This window comes from Pezoporus occidentalis, unplaced genomic scaffold (genome assembly GCF_034315485.1).
Source record: "Pezoporus occidentalis ecotype Australia unplaced genomic scaffold, CSIRO_AGI_Poc_V1 ctg44, whole genome shotgun sequence".
NCBI classification, from domain to species: Eukaryota; Metazoa; Chordata; class Aves; order Psittaciformes; family Psittacidae; genus Pezoporus; species Pezoporus occidentalis.
The window spans coordinates 4,680,494-4,698,376 of NW_026915769.1; the positions used below are offsets into that span (position 1 = coordinate 4,680,494).

The 17,883-nt window shown below is 43.2% G+C and overlaps 1 protein-coding gene and 1 long non-coding RNA gene across 4 annotated transcripts in view; both read left to right on the top strand.

Moving 5' to 3' along the window:
• Nucleotides 1–13,566, top strand: part of ETV6 (ETS variant transcription factor 6) — a 133,327-nt gene extending 119,761 nt beyond the window's left edge. For all 3 annotated transcript variants that reach the window (XM_062634956.1, XM_062634954.1, XM_062634955.1), the window contains 3 exons: nucleotides 6,997–7,139; nucleotides 9,040–9,140; nucleotides 12,733–13,566. In XM_062634956.1, the coding sequence (XP_062490940.1) occupies nucleotides 6,997–7,139; nucleotides 9,040–9,140; nucleotides 12,733–12,838 (350 nt within the window). In that variant the 3' untranslated portion in view covers nucleotides 12,839–13,566. The remainder of the gene's footprint in view (nucleotides 1–6,996; nucleotides 7,140–9,039; nucleotides 9,141–12,732) is intronic.
• LOC134172126 (uncharacterized) overlaps nucleotides 1–17,883 on the top strand; it is a 447,287-nt gene that overhangs the window by 129,330 nt on the left and 300,074 nt on the right. The window lies entirely within an intron of this gene.

Sequence of the window (17,883 nt, forward strand, 5' to 3'; positions counted from 1 at the left end):
AAGTCAGGAGTTCTCTCCCAGTCTTTTATATTTTCTATACAGCAGCCTTTGTGATTTCTTGGTTCTGGCTACAGTGTAAACAAATCCAGGTAAGTAGTGTGTCTTCTCAGAGACTTACTGACCTTCTCCAGCAAGAGGGATGATCACAGGCAGTAGGCTGAGCAGGACCTTCTGTGTCTCTTTTCCCTCTTTTCCTCCCGTCCTCACCTGGTTTGCTGGAGGAGTCTGCCACCTTCTTTTTGCTGGCTTTACCATTGACTAGGTCTTTCTGCGTGCACATTCAGCTCTCAAACAGCAGAAAGACAGCTGGTATTTTTTGCAGGGTTTATTTTCTTCTGCTGAGTGATTTAAGTCAGCTCATGGAGAAATCTTAACAGCAAAGCCACCACAAGGTAAGCAGCAGGAGGAAAGGAAGGTAAGATGAAAGGGAGATCAGGACCTTCTTCTCACAGCAGCTATGGCCAGCTCAATTTCAGCAGTTCATCATTTTAATACCATGAGCATCACCACGTTAGCTATCTTAACCACACTTACGGTGTGCTTACAAATCCAGAGTACCAGAGAACTTCTAGAGAAGTAGTGTTCATTAGTCTCTGTTGTAACAGCCATTGTTCTTCACTGTGAACAAATGCAACTGAAGCACAAATCACCTTGTAAAATAAATGGGCTCGAGTTTGGCAGAACTCTTCAGCTGGTAGAAATCATAGAACCATTGAAGTCAGATGATATCACAGTAGAGAAATTTTAGGTTAACCTACTCAGCAAGGGGTGAGGCCTCAGCTGGTGTCAGAGGGAGTATGACAACATTGCTTCGGCATGATCTTTTCCTCTGTGAAGCCGTATTAGTTCCCAAGTCAGTCCTCAACGAGACCAAACCTATTTCATATAATGATCTTCAGTGCAAGATGCGGGTGGGTCTCGCGAAACGTTTCTGTGGTTAAGAGAGGATTTTGGTAGCTGATACATGAGCAGGGCCAGCTCTGATTCTGCCCCATGGGCCTCTCCTAAACAACAGGGGTCTCAGGTGCAGTGTGTGTTTCAGGAAATGGTGGTGTGCATGGGGATGTTATACTCTGAACAAAAGAGGTTTTTACATGTGTATGCCTATGCATGTGTAAACATTATTTAGTCTAAGGGAGCACACATGTAAGACCTCTCACTACTGCAGCATCAAAACAGTCTTAAGCAAATGACATTAGAGAAGTCATTCGTAATGGCTGGACAAGTGTCAAAATACTAGGAACCTAAAATCTATACTGTTTATAGATCATTCTGAGATGGTATTTCAGTTCTAAGGGAGATATGCATTACTATCATATAGCCATTAGGAAGTGTTTATATGCCAGTCTTCTTTAGATGTATATTCAGAAGACTATGTCTATAAAGGATATATGAAATCAAGAGTCTATAATACATTCTTCTGCTCCCACAGTGTCTATTTGACTATCACAAGGGGGTTTTAATGACAACATTACAGTTTCCCCTTTTTTTTGTAACATTATTGAAGCAGTGCTGTAAGTGTGGGCAGAAAACAGAGCTTTTCAGCCAGAGAAGAGAAACTGAGTTTTACTATGCCAAGGAGAAGTGGCTGAGACTTGGGTGATTCTGCCTTGTGAAGGGACAGCTTAAATCTAGAGTGAGGAGGCAAGCTTGCTGCTGTTAGGGAGGAGAGATTTCTTCCTACTCCTCAAACCCCAGCCACTCTGTCTCCTCTCCCTCATCCTCTCCAGAGACGTGCAGCTGCCTGTTTTTCTTGTGCCTGGTGTCAACCCTAGCAGCTAAGCAGCAGCCAGGGGACTGAGTGAGGAGGCAGCTCCCAAGGCTTTACTTTAGGTCTGACAACATCAAGACTGTACAATACATGGCTGTTATTAGCAGGAGTGTGCAACTGCTGCCTCATGCACATGTAGGGCAGTGTTTATGGGGGACATCTTGAAAGCCATCTGAGTACTCTATACTTTATCACTACCTTGTGCATAACTACAAAAATCTCCCTAGGAGCAGTAGTTGCAGCCAGAAGGTTGTAGGCATGCCTCTCCATTTGAAGGGACAGTTTGCTCTAATTCCCAGCTAATGATGTAGTTTAGTCTTGCCCAGTAGTACAGTTGTGAAAATGGTGGCACATGGAAATGCCAGCTTTTAGGACTCCTGCCCCATTCCTGGGTGCTGTTCAGGGCGCTGTTCACTACCCTCCCAGTTTGGCTAGGTTGTTTGATACCACATCATCTGAAACCCTCTCAGTCCCAGCTCTGCACAGCTAAATCCCTTTACCATCAGATTGTACAAAGTTCAATCATCTAAGTTCACTTTCCTGTAAAAAAGTACATGTGTGTGTTAGGGGGAAGTGATGCCTCCGTGTGTTAGAGGCAGACTTGCTTTCTAAGTAAGCTTATTTTAGCCAAAAGGCAGGAAATTGCTGCACACCCAAACAATTTAGGTACCAGCCCTGACTCAGCTCCCCTATTGAATCTCACACTTCTAAACTTACTTGGCCTTAGCAATATCCACGTGCTTTCTTGCCATTGCTCACTAGCAGACACACTCCCTGTGGAGTGTTTCCCCATGTGACTGTTCCTTTGGAGGCCGCCTGACAGCCAAGGAAGTGATTGAGTTTTCATGGAGTCGTTCACACCACCCGGACTTTCCTCAGAAAAGTGATTTGCACCTAGAAAACAACCATCCACATACAAGTCTGTGCTCCATTTCTCCATCATTCCTGAAAATGTATGCAACACTTTTGACCTTCCTGGAGGATGCAACTTTCTGTATTGTCTTCACCAACCTTCTGTAGAATTGCCTCTTTCCCCAGTGGAGAAGCTCCTTTTAATAGCATTTTCTAGCATTGCCTCTTCTTGGGTTTTCATCAACTTCATTGTCTTGCAGTCTGCTCCAAATGGGCTCTACGCCACATTCATTACAGTTGCAAAGAGTTACCAGCAGTCTTTGACCTGTAGTCTCTATTGTCCTATTAAAGATGGTCTCTACTAGGCTAATAACAATGGATTATTTGGTTGCTCCCACTCTTTAAGCCATCAAGACCCCTCCAGAACCTTATGGGTCTATACCTTGCAATCTCTGGAGAAAGATACCCAGGATGTAAATCATTTGTTGTTAAAAAAACAAACCAAACCAAAACCAAACACCTGAGTGCCTATACTCAAATTCCTAAAAGTCTCCCATGCAAAACTTGAAAGAAGTCAAACTGATTTAGGTACTCTGCAAACAGAGCTCATATATTTAACTAAATTGTGCTGCCAAGCATCAGCTGGTCCATGATGACTGACAGTGTGCACCCTCATAGCTCCCAGCAGAGATGAGAAGAAAGTCAGTGAGCCTGAATCTTTTCCACTGGTGTTTAAAGCTGATGCTTTTTATTTCCTATTTGCAGTGGCTTGAGACATGTTACCACTATTGCATTGAAGCATTCCAGCTCTTTAAATTATTGCAACTCAGTCGTGTATCTAAATTTGCTGCTAGAGAGCTGTAGCTTTTGAAGACAGGTTTGTAAGTGGTTGTAGAGCCAAGCAGAATTTTCCAGAATTTTCAGTTTTGTTGCTGAAGCAAACAGAGTTGTGAGATACTTGGTGGTTGGGTATTTTTGCAAATACCACCAGCCTACTAAATACCTCTGCAAGTCTGAGCAGCTCAGTCAGTTTAGAATATGGGATGGAGCCCTTGATCACTTAGGACTTTTCTTGTGAAGATCTCAAGATGCAGATCTGAGTTCTTCTCCTTTGAGGAATATTTATATTCAAGCTTAGCCTGAATCCATTCTAAAAATTAAGTGAACAACAGAAAACAAATCTGCACTTGAATCCTACCTGTTCTTAGAGTCTGAAGCTCTGTTGTTAGTCCAGTAATTTGCCACCCAGATATCTTGGGGTGAATCTTTTGTGCTTTCTTGTTTTTGTGAAGGAGAAGGGTGCAGTGTGTGTGAGTGTATGTGTGTGTGTGTAGTAATGATAGGTAATGGAACGTAACGAAAGCCATTAGGTTCAACTAGAAGTTACTTGCTGGCCACACTGAGGTGAACATGCAGCCCTAGCACAATGCAGTGCACATTGTGTGTGCAATTCCAGTCAGCTGTCAAGAAGCCATCAGCTCCTTGAAACTTTTCCAGGGGCCATGGTAGAGAGGATATTAGGGGTCTGCCATCCCCATCAGTAAGACTTATATTTATAGCACTGGAAATTTTCTAGAGCATAGTTACAGTAGTACGCTACTGATTAAAAATAGCATAGCGTTGCAAATAATGAGGTGAAAGTAAAGTTTAGGGTAAATCATATCTCTGTGTAAATATTAGCTATAAGTTGCTATAATTGGAGAGTGTCTGTCCTGGGCTTCACATTCAGGACTGTGCCAGAGCTTGACATTGACTTGCCTCTGCAGGAGCTCCATTCCCCCAGCCGAACCCAGGGAGAGCCACTCCTGCCAGGACTAACAGCAATGGCAGAAGTAAAACCAAATGACTGATAACTGGGATGCCAGATTCCTGCAGCACTCTCCCAATGGGGCCATACACCAGCCAACCACCTCAGCAAACTTTCATCACAATCCAAAAGTGCTGTTTCAACAACAGACCCACAAGTCCTTCCTCTCTTCCCTCAGATTTCTAATAAATTCCTGCCTTGGCCAAAAATATGTCTCATTTTTCCTTCACAAATATCAGCTAAGTAAATGTTTTCTGATTTGAACCTGCTCCCATCAAGACAGACCTCTCTTGCAGATGAGGTGGGGCCAGCTTTAGACCCACCACCAGTGTTTAGGCCAGTACTGCCCAGTGATTGCCATGGTGATGATTCACTGCTGATCTCGGGAATTGCATCACCTTTACGGTTGATTTTAATGAAGGACTGCATAGAAAGAAAGCATGGAGATCTTTGGGAAAAGCTGGTTGAGAACAGTGAATTCAGCATGAACCATTGACCTAGTCTGTACAGGTTTTGTTGCTAATTATCACAGATTACATGGGATGATGGGAAAAAAAGGTAGTTTTGGAATGCAGGAATATTACCGACTCTGATCGGCTGATAAAATATGCCCTTGGGAGTCAGAGAAGGAAACTAAAGAAAAAGGAAAAAGATAGATAGATAGATAGATAGATAGATAGATAGATAGATAGATAGATAGGACCCAAAACATAATTCTTTTGTTGTTTGGGTTTTTTTTTTTGGTTTTGGTTTGAATTAAGGTTGTTGCATTAAAAAATCAGTCTATGTACAGCCTTTCATTGTGCGTTGTGGAATGAATTGTACATGTGTCAAGGAACCACTTACATGGCCCCTTACTACCCTATTATCTGAGCACTTCCCCACATTATTAAAAGGCGCAAAGCAGTAGAGCAATATAATCTCCCTTCCCTTGTTCCGTATAAATTAAATTTAGAAAAGAAGGTTTTTTTTCTAGTACATGCATGTCTAAGAGACTAAGTGTATGTGTTTGTGAAAGATTATTGATGGAAAGGTGATGGAAGAACTGTGTTTTGTGAATTTGTGAGGGGAAAGATGACAGAAATTGAGACTTCCTATTTCATGCTCTTCTACAGGCCTCCTGCATGGTCCAGGGAAAGTCACTTGTACCACACCGCACAAGGGGTTAGCTGCAGCAGTGTTCGGCATTGCAGCCAGCTACCTACTTGATATCTGCAGCCACAGAATAGGTGACTGGCCCACATATGTGCCTTCTGATGGGGGAACAGGGAAAGGAAGGCTTCTCTGCATTGTTCTCTGTAAGGACCGATAGGGAGAGTCTATAGTAAGGGCACTGGCAAAGTAAGCTCTGTTTTAGAGACAGTACAGGTTTCAGAGATACTCTGTACAGTTTGAAAATGGAAAAAAAACATCCATAATGTTAATATCTCTAAGCATTTCAGGTATGCTCATTAAATGTGTTACTCATATCCCTTTTCAAAAAGCATTTTATATTCTCATATGGAACATGTCATCATCCCTATTGTAACACATTCCTAACCCCAGACAGACAGACTTGAAAAGGAAAGACGGGCTAACAAGAATCCAGCTTTATCACCTAGAAGCTGGATGTCTTTGGTTGCCTGCCTTTTACTTACCTACTCTTAACAAGTCATCTCTCAGAGACTGGTATTGCTTTCAAAGTAAAATGCAACTGTAAGTCCATCTTAGGGATCTGGACAGTTGAGCTATAAAACCCCTGTTGTTTCTGAAAACAGCAGAACCCCCAGCTCTGTGCAATTCACTTTACATATTTCATAGTTGCCAGTTATTATGCTGTGCTGTGCACGCATACACTGCAAGCAGGAAGTAGGAGCAGCTCAGCTCTTGGCTTCCTCGATCTCAAGAGACTGCCATGAAAGTGAAAAACACTAAACTAAAACCTAAGTATCTGTTAGACCTTTAATTAGCAACCTAAGGAGTGTTTGCCAAGAGGAAATTTGAATTCAATTATCCAAATAGAAAGTATATAACCTCTCAATAGCACTCAAGTAATTACAATACTTGGGTTTTTTTCTCAGAAACCTTAAAAAATAAAACAAAAAGCAAATTAAAAAATGGTAGATTTTATATCGTGTGGAGTATACAAAGGAAAGCTGTAACACTGCCCATGTTTTAGACATATTAGGACAGAAAGGGACAGCCTCAAGCAAGGAAGAGCAGGCTGCAGGATTCTTGATTTCCTCAGTGAAAGAGCCAGCAACATCATCAGGGCCAATAGTGGTAGTTTTATGTGCATCAGTACAACAATAAACACACAACTAAGATCAGCAGGTCATCTTATACAGCTTTTAATGTGATAAAGATGCTCAGTTAGTGCCAGAAGGATTGGGATGCATGAGAAGAGGCTGTATATTCCACTGCCTTTTGCAAACATTAGTCTATACCAACCAAGCCATTTCAGACTGCAGCAGCTGTTTCAGCCCTGATCCCAACTGTCCTTTCACTGAACATCCACCCAAAAGTTTCCAGAATTAGTCCCAAGGAAAAAAAAAAAATCACTATTTGCTTGTTCCTCTCTTCACAGACTGTAGATTGCTTTGGGATTATGTTTATCAGCTGCTTTCTGACAGCCGGTACGAAAATTTCATCCGATGGGAAGATAAGGAATCCAAAATATTTCGGATAGTGGATCCCAACGGGCTGGCCCGGCTGTGGGGAAACCACAAGGTAAGGAAGCAATGAAGTTTTCCTCCTGCAGCACTCCACTTCTCGTAACATCATAGGATTCACTTATAAGCAAGGGGAATAGGAAGAAAGCATGTGCATATAAACTACTGCTGTAAAGTTATAATCTTTCATTCTATGCACATTAGAAATGTAAAGCATCCAGCCTCGAGCACTAAAACCTACCTTTCATATACAGAACCTGGTGGTTTGGTTTAAAGGCATTTACCTATAAATGCATTTAATTATAAAATTACAAGGAGTGCAAGAATTAACGGTCCTTCTCTCTCGAGGCACCTCATTTCTTCCCAAAACCTGACGCTAAGGGTGTTCTGCTCAGATGTAGTCTGTATATTATGTCTCAGTAGGAGCTTTCTCTCTGTGTTCCTGTCTACACCAACATCCAGATTTCACACACTGTCCTGTGACAGACACTAAATGCTGCAGTATTACGTATTTTCTTTTGAGAGTGTAATTCTGCTCTGTCCTCTGGAAAACAGTTACTGATTTTTGCAGTTTGGGGCTGAGTATGTATGGATTACATATATACGTATATATATTAGTATACATAGCCTAAAATCTTGATAAGGTCAAGATTTTCTCCTGTGACTCAGTGCTTACAAGAACATCTGTTTTAGAGGTCTTGAGCTGCAATACTGGGAACGGAGAGTTCAGATTTTACCCAACCTCAATGCTAATAATTGGGCCTTGCCATCATGTCTCATGTTGTGTGTCTAAAACTGAAGCTGCATGAGCCACTTGGGAAACACAGTGGCTTTTTAGTATGTAAGAAATGGAAAAAGCACACACGGTATTTCAGGGGGCTTCCCAATGAGCAGAACCTAGATTTTGCCGGACAAACAGCTTTTTATGTGGCCTCCCTTAGCAGAGTTGATGGCCAAGGCAAGCAGAGGAGGTCTGCTCTTAGGTGACATTTTAGACATGGCAAATCAGTCTCATTTAATAAATCCAGTTCAACATTACAGTCTTCTGCCTGATCTTGGACTGTGCCAAGCCAAACTCCTAACATGGAGGCTCACAGAGCAAAAGCATGTTTCTACTAGTTTGGCATGTTTTGCCCATGGCAAGGCGGCTGCTTAATACTTGTGCAATCATGGCTTTGCCAGTATAGTTGTCTCTCTGATGGAAGTTTTTTTGCCAGTATAGTAACCAGTGCTTGTTGTACCAGAAAAATGCTCTTCATCTAGACATAGCCTAAGGGACTGATCCTGCTATTCCAAGTCAGTACTATGGGGGCTGCCCACACTGCCAGTGCCTTGTGACACTCAGTGCTCTGACTATGACATTCGGGTCAGCAGTTCCCAAAATGAAGGGGAGGCTCTGTATAGAAGCAGATGTACAACCTAATGGGCTTCTTAATTTACACCCATATAACATGAGAAGTAGTCTCTCTATCTCCACAGTGCTCTGTAAGCATTAACTAGTTAATGGAGGGGAATCCCAGAGGAACAGAGCTCTTGGCAGGGATTGCTGACAGATTCAGTCTATTAGCCACTGTTCTTATGCTTTTACAAAAGGTGGTTTTCATTAAGAACAAGCCTGTCACGTCCCACTTGGCATCAGCATCTCCCTCCATCTAATGGCTCCTCTTGTGGTTGATGAAGCCTTTTGTTATCTGTGATCCAAGAAACTAGAAAAAAAATCACTTGGAATTTTTGTTTTTTCCTTGGTTAAATTGCCCTCAATGAAAAGAGACCCATAAAAATCTGGTGATGAGGGCTGGAGGGGCAGGATGGGCCTGCAAAGGAGTGGAACATGTAATTTCTTGAACTCACTTGGTTACTTTAGCTAGCTGTGATAGTTCTGCAAGTCCTTTTGGGGCTTAGGAAGATTTCAGTGAATCATCTCACCACATTTTTCCTTTTTCTCTTGAAAAAAACAGAACAGAACAAATATGACTTACGAGAAAATGTCCAGAGCCCTGCGCCACTACTACAAACTAAATATTATCCGGAAGGAGCCAGGACAAAGGCTTTTGTTCAGGTAATCTTTTCTTTGCCTTGTCTTTCTACAGGCGATTAGTTTTTGAAGATGGAGAATGGAATTGTGTGTGGGATACTTCATCGCCACAGCTATAACACAGGTGACAATGGGCATACATTTGTAAAAGCTGTCTAAACCAGTGCTTCCCAGCTTTCAAGGCAACTGCACCAATTTACAGAAATACGAGCCTCTTTCAATGATCAGTGGAGTCAATAGAAGTCTTTTCACTTGCTTCAAGCAGGCTGTGCCATTGTTTAAGACCTTAGCTAAATGATTAATGATCTCAGCCAAACTGCTGGAAAAGCCACTCCAAACTGACTTCTCAGACACAGCTGGTGGTGAAAGCTAAGCAGCCATCAGGCATTTCCTCAAGTGCTTTGGCATCACAGAAGAGAAGTGCTGATGACCATGTCTTCAGCAGTGCTGCCTACAAGGAAGAGAGGGACCTGTAGGAGCTGTTGATAAAACCTAACACATTGGATGGGATGATACAACCAAGAATTTAGGATGTAGTGTCTGAAACAGCAATAAAGCAGGAAGTTACTTGTACGAACTTGAGTGTGGCTGGCAGAGAGTGAGAGCACTCCAGTTCTCCTCATACAAGACCAACGAGTCCTGATGCGTATGTCTGACCCAAGGAGCACTGAACTCAGACCAAAGACTTAGATGCCATCAAAGTCACTGCTTTGATGTCAGTGGTCTGAAGCTAGTAATGTGCTTAGAAATGGTATTGATAGGAAGACAGTCTGTTTTCTTAAATAGCTAACAGGACTGCATGAGCACTCAAACTATCTACAGCTGAAAAGGTTTCTGTGGAATGTCTTGTTTATGATGTCAGCTCTTAGAAGGAGATTTAGATGGGGGAAGGAGAGTGAAGGGAAGAACGAATCACAGGCAAAATCAACTGCATGATATTCTTCTGGAAAGTTAAAACAAGGTTGCTCCATCAGCAGCAGTACCAAGGGAACCTGTATTGCTATGGCCTTATGTGAAGACTCTGCTGCCCTGGGGGAATTCTGTGATGCTGAACAGCAAATGTGCTTATCTTGTAGCCTGTCCTCCAGTAAGGGCACAAACAAAACAGGAGTCTTCTCAACCAGGCTGCCTATTTTCTGAAAACTGTAGAAACTTAATACCCTTGGAGACCTCAGTTCCTCTGTCAGGCTTGCCCAAAATCGACCAACAAATTCAAAGGTCACCAGGGAGCATAAAACATGAGCATATAAACCTCATTTCCTTCAGAAACTGGAAAAAAAAACAACAAAGCATTTTTTGCACAATTCCCAATAAAAACGTTTTGATGTTGTTTTCTTAGACCTATTTATATCTGAAGAGAAAAAGAAGAACAGCTGCAAAAAATCAAGCCATTAATATGTCTTCCTTGGCTATTTCTCACAAGCATAGAAATAATAGGAAATATGTCTACAAGTAACATGAAGACAGTTCTCTTATGCAGATATCTGTACAGAGCTGTAAGTAAAATGGAGTTAGAGAAGGATTTCTAGTAGGTTGCCTGAGTGTCATCTTCAACAGAAGAGGTCACAGGTACTGTTTCTGCATTAGCTTGTTGTTCGGGGTTGAGTTTTTAAATTTTAATCAAATGCTATTACAAATACTTTGAGTTCCTTGACATGATTTAAAACACGGACCAGAAAGAATACCTGAAGCACTGCGGTACAATTCACACCAGCCCATTTCCCACATGGTTTAGGAAGCAGAGCAGACAGAAGGTAGGGAGGGCAGTGGAATCACTCTCTGTTTCAATTTCCTCCTCCTGCAGGATCAACAAGACAAGCCCAGGGTTTAAATCAGGGCACAGTCTGGCCCGTAGGCTTTGGTGCATTTTCACTGTGTAGCCAGGGACTGATTCACCACTTGTGTATGCTCGCTTTTGACCACGGTAACACCATTTATATCAGCAGCGTTCTTCCAGCATACAAATGGGAGTGACACAGCAGTGAGTCACAGCCCTCTTTTCTTTTTTTTTTTCCCCTAAATGCATATGTGCACATGGTTTCCAAAATTAGAAGGGGTGGCAAAAGGTTAGTTCCAGGCTGTGCTATGCATTTGCTGGGAGACTTCAGATTCTTCAGTCAGAGAGCCTTCAGCTTTATAAGCTCAGAGGCAGAAGAGGAGGCAAGTCTTGCCCACAAGCTTCAGCAGTGATTTTTCTGGGTCAATGATAGTAACAAAGCTCCTGTCAGTTCGTTTTGTTTTCACTGGGGCAAGGGTACCGAGCATATCATCAACCTGAAATAAAATCAGCTCCTCTGATTAACACATTTTGTACTGCTGGATGTTAGCCAGTGCATCGTTAATGGAAGACTGTGAAATTTTGTAACACGTCCAGCATAAACATCTTTCATCCTAATTTCTCCAGAAGTACTTATGAGTTAGGAAAGTGATTTGTGTTTAAACTAGGATTTCATCCTTCCTGTGCCACACTCTCTTCCTATGCTATTAAATTCAGAAAGAAAAAGCAGAGCTTTTCCGTGCTATCTCTGTGCAGTAGTACACAAAAGCATCCTGGCAAAGATCAGGACTGCAGACTTGATCTGCAGGCTGGTGGATGTCCTTTCCCATTTCCTACTGCTGTCATGCCTCCCCAGAGGCAGTTTCTGTTTCTAGCCCCATGCAGGCTCACTGCATCAAGACATTAGTGCTAGGAGCCATGGCATTCATTTACAGAGGATGCTGCTTCATTATAATTAGGCTTGCTACAATCACACAGGAAGAGACTATCTTTGCTCACAGTTCCCTAGCCCAAACGGTTTTTCTTTCAGGGCTTTTTCCATTTCCCAGAACTTGTTCTGACTTGGTCCTTGGCTTTTTCCACCCCCAGTCCTTTGGTGTTTCATATTCTCTTCAGTCACCTACACAGAAGATAGCACAAACCAGTAGCCCTCTGCTTCTCCACACCTTGCAAGTGCTTTTGCTGTGAAATATGCTGGCCATAAAGGTCTTGAATGGTCTGTCTCCAGACACTGTAAATGAGTGTAGGTGTGGCATGCTAGCATCTTGAACAACAACAGCAGACAATACAAGGGAGAAAAAGGAAATACCATTTTTTTTTAAAGGACTGTGGGGTTTGGTTCAAATTTTCAAGGAGCAGGGGTAAATGCATGTGAAGTTTTTGGTTTCCTTTCAAGGTGCAAAGGAGGGAAGACACCAGTGGGCTGGGGAGACGCTGGGAAATACTCAGGACTATTCATCAGAGACTGTATTGGTAGGAGGAGGGGCAATGAGTTCTAACTTAAACAGGGGAGAATTAGGTTAGGCATAAGGAAGAAGTCCTTCCCTGTGAGGGTGGTGAGGCACTGGCCCAGGTTGCCCAAAGAAGCTGTGGCTGCCCCATCCCTGGCAGTGTTCAAGGCCAAGTTGGACGGGGCTTTGAGCAACCTGGTCTAGTGTGAGGTGTTCCTGCCCGTGGCAGGGGGGTGGAACTGGATGAGCTTTAATGTTCTTTCCAATACAAACCATTCTGTGATTCTGAGATGATTCTGGGAGCTGTAGAGATGTAGATGTTCATCAACATCTTGATGAACATAAAAACTGAGACCACTGGGAAATCACATATTTCTGTGTTTTGCAGGTTCATGAAGACCCCAGATGAGATTATGAGTGGCCGAACAGACCGCCTTGAGCACCTTGAATCCCAGGAACTGGATGAACAAATATACCAAGAAGATGAGTGCTGAAGGGAACTGGTGCACCGCCTCTGTGGGTCTGTGGGAGAAACATCTGTCCGGATGGCTGGCACTGTTTGGGAGGCAAAGCAACAACACGGAAGCAGTACTCGGGGTCGCCGCTTAGCTTGAAGATCATGCAGGACCTGAAGCACCTTAACAAAACAAACTAGCAGGCTGAAGTGGTGCTGGCAGAAAAGTAAAGGGGAGAAAGCCTGGACTTACGCACTACTTCACTGTTCCTACAACGTCTCCCTTGAGTTCTTTCTTTCTTTTTGGTTTGTTTCAGTTTTGGTTTTTTTTTTGTTGTTTTTTTCCCTAATAAACATGCAGTTTGACTTTCCTTATCTCACATAGGACAAGACGTCAGATTATGCTTTTTGTTTTTTAGAAGGCTTTCCTATGGAAATAGAGTGCTCTTATTTTCTGTGCAAGTCCCATGGCATAACACCGCATAAAACAACAGCAACGCAAGAAGGGATTTGCTCAAGGGTTCCAGTTTGCTTGGATCAATTTACATGTGCTGCCACTGGGAAATGTGTTGAAGCTACCAAAAGAATTTACCATACGTACCTGTCCAATGAAGAGGAGTCACCCTTCATGTGTAGGCTGGGATATCATCCCAGCATAGCTTGGGCTCATGAGCTTTGCGAGTGGCTATTAACTGCTGGAATATGGACCAAAACCAATCACCTAAGTGCTCCGGGGAGGAGAGAAATAAATGTGACAAACCTCTGCAACAGACTGATGTTGACATTTTCCTTCCCTCTAGCAAGGAAGTGATAGAATGGAGCGGGGGGAGGGAGAGCAGGGACAAATACATATATATATATGTATATATATAAGCATTTCATATATATATATGTATATATATGTAACCCCTACAATATTGACAATATATCCACAATGCAGAAGTTCAGCTCAATGCTTTCTATAAAAAAGAAAAGGCTGGAGCATCTGTAGTTACAAAAGGGAGGGGTGTTTCTTATATCTGCTAGCAATTTTGGGGTGAAAGGTGAAGGACTGTTCCTTACATGGTAGGGAGAAGGCAAAGGGACCCATAACATGGTTTGTGTTACTCAGAAACCTCTTCAGGGTCATTTTGCGCCACTGGAGAGGTACGTGATACACCAATCTGAAAACTGATGGTAGACAACTAGAGACCAAATAGCTGTACTTCTATCTAGTGATTGATTTTGGCTTTGTTTTGGGATTTGTTTTCTTTCATGCATCCCACTACCTTCCCTCACCCCACAGCGCTGCCGTCGAGGGAGTTTGTCTCAGCTTGCCCATTTCTGACATGATTTAAAAGCCAAGGCAAAAAGAAACCCTACAGCCATGTTCCTTTCTTGGGTTTTGGTTTTGTTCAGGTTGCAAGGTGCCCCAGTTTTTACACCCCTGATTTGGTTTGCTGCACTGAGGGTGATTTGCATGAGGCAAGGAGCTGTGCCTAGTTTGGTCACAGGAAGCTCAGCAGTCCTTGATGCCCAATACTAGAGAAACTACTGGGTTTTCTCATTTCACATTGCTTGAATCACTGTGACAGGAAAGTCTGTGTTGTCCGGCGATCTGTCGTCAGTGGTCATTTTAATGGAAGGAAGATGTAGCAGCAGAAGTGATGCTTGCAAAGAGAGAAGATGTGTAGAGAAACTGTAGGAATCACATGGTGTCTGGAAAAAAGCACATCCATACCAGGTCATTAAAACCAGAAGGCTTCTTTTATGGCAATGCACATACTAGACATGGAAAAAAAAAAAATCAATGGGCTAATCTAATCCATTCTAAACCAAAAAGCAATGTACGTTCCCATAACAGAGCCTTTATCAGTTATTAAACCAACACGACATTTGATCTCACCATGTGTTTAACAAGAGGGTTTATCCAGGAAAAAATGGCACTGAGCAATGAGTAGTGTCCCCAGTGTTTAAATACAGATAGTCCAGTCTCACAGGAGGCTTAATACTGAGTCACAGGTCATATAAGGAACAGCTTTGTTAAGGATGTAGATAGGCATCATATGAGGAGAGATTTCTCCGAGTGAGTATCTGATGAGGAAGGATAGGGTGTACATCTCTCCATCAGCCTTTCCCAGCCACTTCTTTTCTCTTAAATCGCAGTCCGTATGTTCCAAGTCACGGTACACCATGTACTTGACTTTTTCTGCCTCAAGAAAAGATGTGGGAATGTGTATCAGAAACATGGGTGGACCTGTCTCTGTTGTGACTGAAGTCCTTGGAGCTCGTGAACTGGAGATTGGGAAGCACTGAGGGACTTCAGCAGTCACAGATCAGAAGCTAAAGGTCCCTTGAAACCAAGGAGTTACTCTGCCACAGGCTTAAGGGCACCCAAGTTGTGGCCATGTCCTGGGAGCTGTGGTGGAGAAGGTGTGGTGAAGAGGTGAATATGAATGACAGATGAAGTGTGATTGGGTGTCAGTGCAAGGAAATATCCTTTACTGCTGTGGTCTTGACAGCTCCGTGACTGCATTAATTTATTGTGGCTGCTGCATCTACTGCTGAGATGGTGAGAACTAAAAAAGGTGACAAGACCTGTATAAAGTGCTCTCATGAGCCACAGGTTTTTGTCACTGCTGCAGTGACACTGCAAAATACAAGGAGGGGCAATCCACCAGTATAAGCCCATCTGCTCACTGTGTATGCTATCAAAGTTCATCCTCAGCACTGGATAAGATAGGAAAAAAAGCAAGGAATCCTGAAATTACATATGTTATACCATAGGGAAATTTTCTAGGAGGAATTTTGTAGAAGAAATATTCACCTTTACCAAAAATGCAGTCACTGCCGCCTGCAGAGTCTAAGGGGAGAAAAAAGTGGTGGTGGTTGAAACTCTGAGTTCACATATAAAGGACATCTTAAGACAACTTCTTCTCCATCACAACCAGAGAGTTCTCTCAAGGCTGACGCTTATTGGAATGAGAATAGCCTTTGAACCTGGAGCAGGCAGATCCCACAGAGGATCTTCTGGCTGGTGCTGTCTCCTGCCTCCTGCCAGGCCTGCACCGAGTGCCCAGAACTGCAGGGGCCTGGGACCTGTTGTGGGAGCTTCAGGAGTTCAATTGCTCTGGGGTGTTGGAAGCAAGGTTATCAGATATGACTAAAACAAGACAATAACACCAGGCTAGAGCAGCTGTAGTAGACAGATTCCCATCTACCTCACATCCCAGTGGGAGATATGTGGAGTGCAAACACAGAATTGATGTACTAAGCTAAAGGAACACATGGCTATCTGGACTAGCAATGGTAACGCTGTCTTACCACCAACCCTGACACCCCTCTTCCCTCCCCAGTGTCTGATATCTCAGTGTAGAATTTGCCAGCAGCAAAGCAACCAAATTTTCTGCCTTTGCCACCAAAACAGGTGTCTCGTACTTGGAGATATGCAAAAGCCCTCCAGCAATGGTCCTGGGCAACTGGCCCTGCTTGAGCAGGGGGGTGGACCAGATGACCTCCAGAAGTCCCTGCCAACCTCAACACCCAGCTAAGGATCTTCGCAGTGTGCAGTTAAGTGGGACCTTCATTGCCATCATCTTGCTGCAAGTCTGAACAAGCCACAAGGCCAGTCAGGCAGGACATGCTGCAGTTCCCCACACAGCAGGACATGCTCTTGATGGCAGGGCAATTGGAACTAGTTGATCTTAAGGTCCTTTCCAACCCTAAGTATTCTATGGTTCTATGATTGTATGACTCCATGACTCTATGACTTTAGTTTGAAACCTGTTGCCTCTGTATCCAAAGAACACTACTGGAGCCCTGCCTGTGAACACTAAGTTGCTGCCACCATCCTCAGGTTTCAGACTCCACGCATGCATCCTTTACATCTCCTTGTCAGGCTGCACCCATGTGCAAATCCAGAACGCAGCAGTTTGAGGTCTTCTTTTTTTAATAAACTCCTAGTCTGTTTTCATTGATGATGGCTTTTTTGGTTTTCTTAAGGTGTGGGGCTGAGGGACTGAATCAAATGAATGTAACAAAACAAAAAAAAAAACAACAAAAAAAGCCTATTCTCAGGGCCAGTGAGTTGCAAATAATTTTTAAAATGCCTGTAATTACATCATCTCAATAAAAAAAATTTAATATAAAAGTGGGAATGCCAAATTTTGTTGGTGCAGTCATTGCTATAAGGTCGTTCTTTTTAAAAACTAAGGTACCCAAGCATCGACAGCACAACGGCAGCAGTTTTCTGTCAGGAAAAGAAACCTGCAGGCTTCCCATGCCCAAACAGCTATGAGCAGTGCATGGGTCTTTACTGGGATACGTTGTTTAGAGAAGGTAAGGCTGGAGTATTTATTTTGCTGCCTGCCCTGCAAGATGAGCAGAGCCCCCAGAAGGGCCTAGATGGGTGTACCTGGTTCTCCTTTCTCTTGGAGAGGACACAGAGGAAAAAACAAACAAAAATGAGGTGGTGTGATGACTGTTGCATCATCTTTATCCTGCTAAGGAGGCCAGGTCAAGGAGTTTGATGTATTCATAGTACTCTGCAAACCAGTGCAGAAAACCTGCCATTAATGCTTTGCCTTTCCAGCACAGGGGAGGGCTTTATTTTCCTGTCTTCCCCCCTAACAGGCAAGGCACGGAGACGTGGTAGGTGCCACCAGGTGCTGGGTGCTAGGGTACAGCAAGGTGAGGCAGCACAAACTGCTTGCTGCTGTCCATCACTCCGTACAGCAGCCCTTGTCTGCTGCACATTGGGATTATTTGTGTTTATAGTATGGTAGTATGGTGCTGCTCTAGAGAGGTGCCACCAAACGCTATGTCAAACACACCTGGTCAGCACCACACTAATGCTCTCTGGTAGGAACAGTTTGTGGCAGGTTAAATTGTTTGGATCCCAGCTATGGCTCAGGGTGACCCCATGATAACCTGTAGGTTATCTGTGATCTGTGGGTTATCCACTCAGCTGCTCCTTACTCGGTATTTGTTCTTGGTTTTCTTTCACTGTTGTTTTTAAACCACAAGGCAAAGGTGTAAGCACAAACCAAACCCCTCTCTGAACCAAGACATCAAGCAAGAAGGAAACAAAGTGTGTTGCTCCATAAT